We start from the raw sequence: 3,392 nt of genomic DNA on the forward strand, positions 1-3,392 counted from the left end.
AGGGAAATAACTCACTGTAAAAATTTGCAGGCCCATTTTAGCCGCTTCCTTTTCTTTCTGGGACAGCACCATTTTTCGTGACCCCACACTTCAAGAGGGAAATAAAGATGGAGTCAACACAAACAAACCCTTATCTTCTCTGAACAGCAGGTTCAGCTCAACCTAAAACTGCAGAGAAAAGTCATCAAACATCCAAGAATGTTCACCACCAGCATCCTTACATGCATAATAATTTGACTCATTTCAAGGTATAAATGAGACTCTCTGTTAAGACACTCCAATTAATTAAAATTGGATAATTAATATTAACTTTTGTAAATAAATTTCAATTTTCCACAAAAACAAAAGATTTTGTGCAAGTTGTTTTACAGGAAAAATGAAAGGAAACGGAATGAAAAAAGTTTTTCTGTCCCTTTTACATTATTTTAATGGGAGAAGTCCATTTAAAATTAAAAAATGGGGACAAAATCATTTATATGAAAAATAAAAGTTTTAACGTTCTTTATTTTGAGTGAAAGGTTTTGTTTCATTTCATTTTCATTGCACACAAAAAATGTCATAATATTCTTGAAACTCATGAAAGGGAACAAAAAGAAGAAAACTTATCGTCTTTGCCCCATTTAAATAAATCAATCGAGCTATTTTAATAAAATCTCTCTGTTTTCTAACATTAATATGTCAACGGGCTGGCAAAAAGCAGCAAAAGCAGAGAAATAAAAACATCAAACAAAATAAAAAAATAACAACAAAAAACAGCAAAAGAAACAAGAAAATAAAGCAAATACCTTCAATTTTTTATTTATTTAACTAATTTCCTTATAAATCATACTGTGCGAGAAATTGCTTTTTCAGCTTTTTAATGTAATAATTGAACTAGACTCTTTTTCAAAATGATTCCATACTCTGATCTCCTGCGCCAAAACGCCTTTTTCCTTCATTTTTGTTCTGAATTTATTGGTTTTAAAAATTTCATGGCCTTTCAGGTTGTAATTGCCATTTTTTTCATTTTTTTTTTGTATTTTACGTGACAGACTTTTGTGATGTGCTCTTGAAATAAGTTTTAAGATGGAATATTGATTTTATATTATTGATTGATATTATTGATTTCTCGTTCCCATTTCCCCAAATTTCTATGCAATTTATCAGATATTGAACAATCAATGAGTTATATATGAGCTATAATGTTTTTTTTTTATCCAATGACTATTTGAAATTATGCAAAAAAGTTATTGTTTTTGCAATTTTTGTTTTTATGCAGTTCATATGTGACTCCAGTGTATTTTTTCCTCCATAATTACTCCTCTCTTTCTTTGTTTCTTTCACTTGTTTAAGTTGGAAACCAGAAATTTCAACTGAAATATTCGCTTTCATCTTGCGATTGCTAAATATCATGAAATATGTTTTTTTCCCACAGTTAATTGATAGTTTGTTTATATCAAACCATTGTTTCTAACTCTGGTAAAATGTAGTATCATCAGCAAATAAAATGCATTTTTAAATTTGGATGCACTGGTGATCTCATTTATATAGATGTTAAATCGTTAAGGACCCAGGACTGACCCTTGGGGTGCCCCAAAAAGAATCTGAATATAAATCTCACCTGGAGCTTCCCAAACCTGAGATACGATCCACGTTCTTCTCTTCACCATCAACCTCGTCTCTCCGACAAACCTCCACAAGATCCTGCAAGAAGTTCAACTTAAAGGACTTGACAGCAATTCCTCTAATGTTCATCAGTGTTTGATATTCATACCTCTTTAGTAAGTCCTGTTGGTTGTCTCTTTATATTTTTATGGCCTCTAAATACAGAACAAGAAAAGCGAAGTGTCACTTTTTGTGTCCTAATCTCCAAAAAGGTACAGGAAACAGATTTATGGGAGGTGGTACGCACAGGGCAGCCATCAGCGCCTCCTCCTCTGCTGCTCTGACTGCAGCCAGTTCCTCTTGTTTGGACAGAGGTGCTCCACCTTTCTTGTCCTTTGCATACCAGGTCAGATCTTTGCCTTTCTGCCATCGGCCGACGGGAGCCATCAAGGAGTTTCCTGGAAAAACGCAGAAGAGGTAAAATTCTGTTAGTTTAGTTTCACCACAAAATCATTCGGATCATTTTAAGGGTTAATTTATTTTTAGTTCTTTTAAATAAAACTTTATTTTGCAAAAAATGTGAATTATTGCTGCTATGAATTGATTTGACCTCCACATTTTAGTGTATTTACACACATTTAAATAAAAATATTAGACTTCTCATGTGTTTCTTTTCTTAAAGTTCAAGTTTAAAACTAAAATTGATTGTTTTGTTCTTCTTCCAGTTGTCTTTAAGATTATCCGATCATAGACAAGTGCAGTCTTGTAATAAGCCTGTATTTTATTTATTCTGATTAACACAAATCCACACAGAAACCAAATGTCATACTAGCTTCCTGTCTCATTTTTGTTTCACTTTGCACCAAAAAGGATGTTTTTGTAGTTCATATTTACTGTGACAATCCCTAAAAACATGAGCCTTATGGTGAGCTTGGAGGCTCGGTTCTTGATGAGTTTCTGCCCCGTCTATGGAGGCTCCTACGTAGCTCTGTGGGCATGCTGACCCGCTGGCAGCAGCCAGGGCACAGACAACGTGTCTGCTCGGAGGAGGCATTCCCAGCACTCTTTTGCTTTGTTAAGAGGATCAATCAGGATCGATATCAAGTTATTAGATCGAGCCAAACCTTGTGTAATGAGGAACTCAATATCAAAAGGTAGGAAAACAGTCTAATTTGGGGCCCAGACGTGTTTAAAAGCATCTGCAGCTAGCTATCTTTCCTGGATGTGTGGCCCGCGCTGATAGCGTAAATCGACCGCACGTTATGGACTCACCGAGATAATTTTCTCTGTGTTTATCGACTTTCACGTCATCCCAGTTGAACTGGTCTTGACCTCCGCGGATGCCTCCAGATCTCGATGAACCAAACATATTCAGAGGGAGCAAAAAAGTAGAGACACGGGGAAAAAAGTGAAGTCAAGCTGGCTAGCTAGCTAGCTAGCAGCTACGTTAGCTAGCAGAGCTGCGTGGTCGGTGGAGGCCGTCAGCGTGGATTCATCCAGGAAGTTTACATTCACAGTTTCTACGAAAGAAACTCACACGACTCAGTTTGTTTTCACCAAAAACTTCAAAACAAACTAACAAAAAAAAACCAAATAACGCGGTAAAGAGAGCAGAGCGTTAAAGCTAAACTCTCGCGTAGCTTACGGTTGCAAACACGCTCAAACTAAATATTTATTTATTCAATTAAACATAAATGTCTTCAAAAATACAAATACGACATCTGCAAGTAATAAAATAGAAGCAAAACAACGTTTTTCTCCAATAACGAGCAATTCCTGCTTGTTTTGTGTATTTGATTTGGTCGCGT

General features: G+C 35.6%; 1 protein-coding gene across 1 annotated transcript; it reads right to left on the minus strand.

The window, feature by feature from the left end:
* Positions 1-15: 15 nt before the first annotated feature.
* On the minus strand, positions 16-3,386 carry LOC112138710 (multiple myeloma tumor-associated protein 2 homolog; the record flags this gene model as incomplete). The annotated part of the gene is given in 5 exon segments (XM_024261320.1): positions 16-88; positions 1,601-1,683; positions 1,754-1,799; positions 1,892-2,042; positions 2,857-3,386. Coding segments are annotated over 5 exon segments (450 nt in total), but the record flags the coding sequence as incomplete, so codon positions are not given.
* Positions 3,387-3,392: the final 6 nt, after the last annotated feature.

This window comes from Oryzias melastigma, unplaced genomic scaffold (assembly GCF_002922805.2).
Source record: "Oryzias melastigma strain HK-1 unplaced genomic scaffold, ASM292280v2 sc02523, whole genome shotgun sequence".
NCBI lineage: Eukaryota > Metazoa > Chordata > Actinopteri > Beloniformes > Adrianichthyidae > Oryzias > Oryzias melastigma.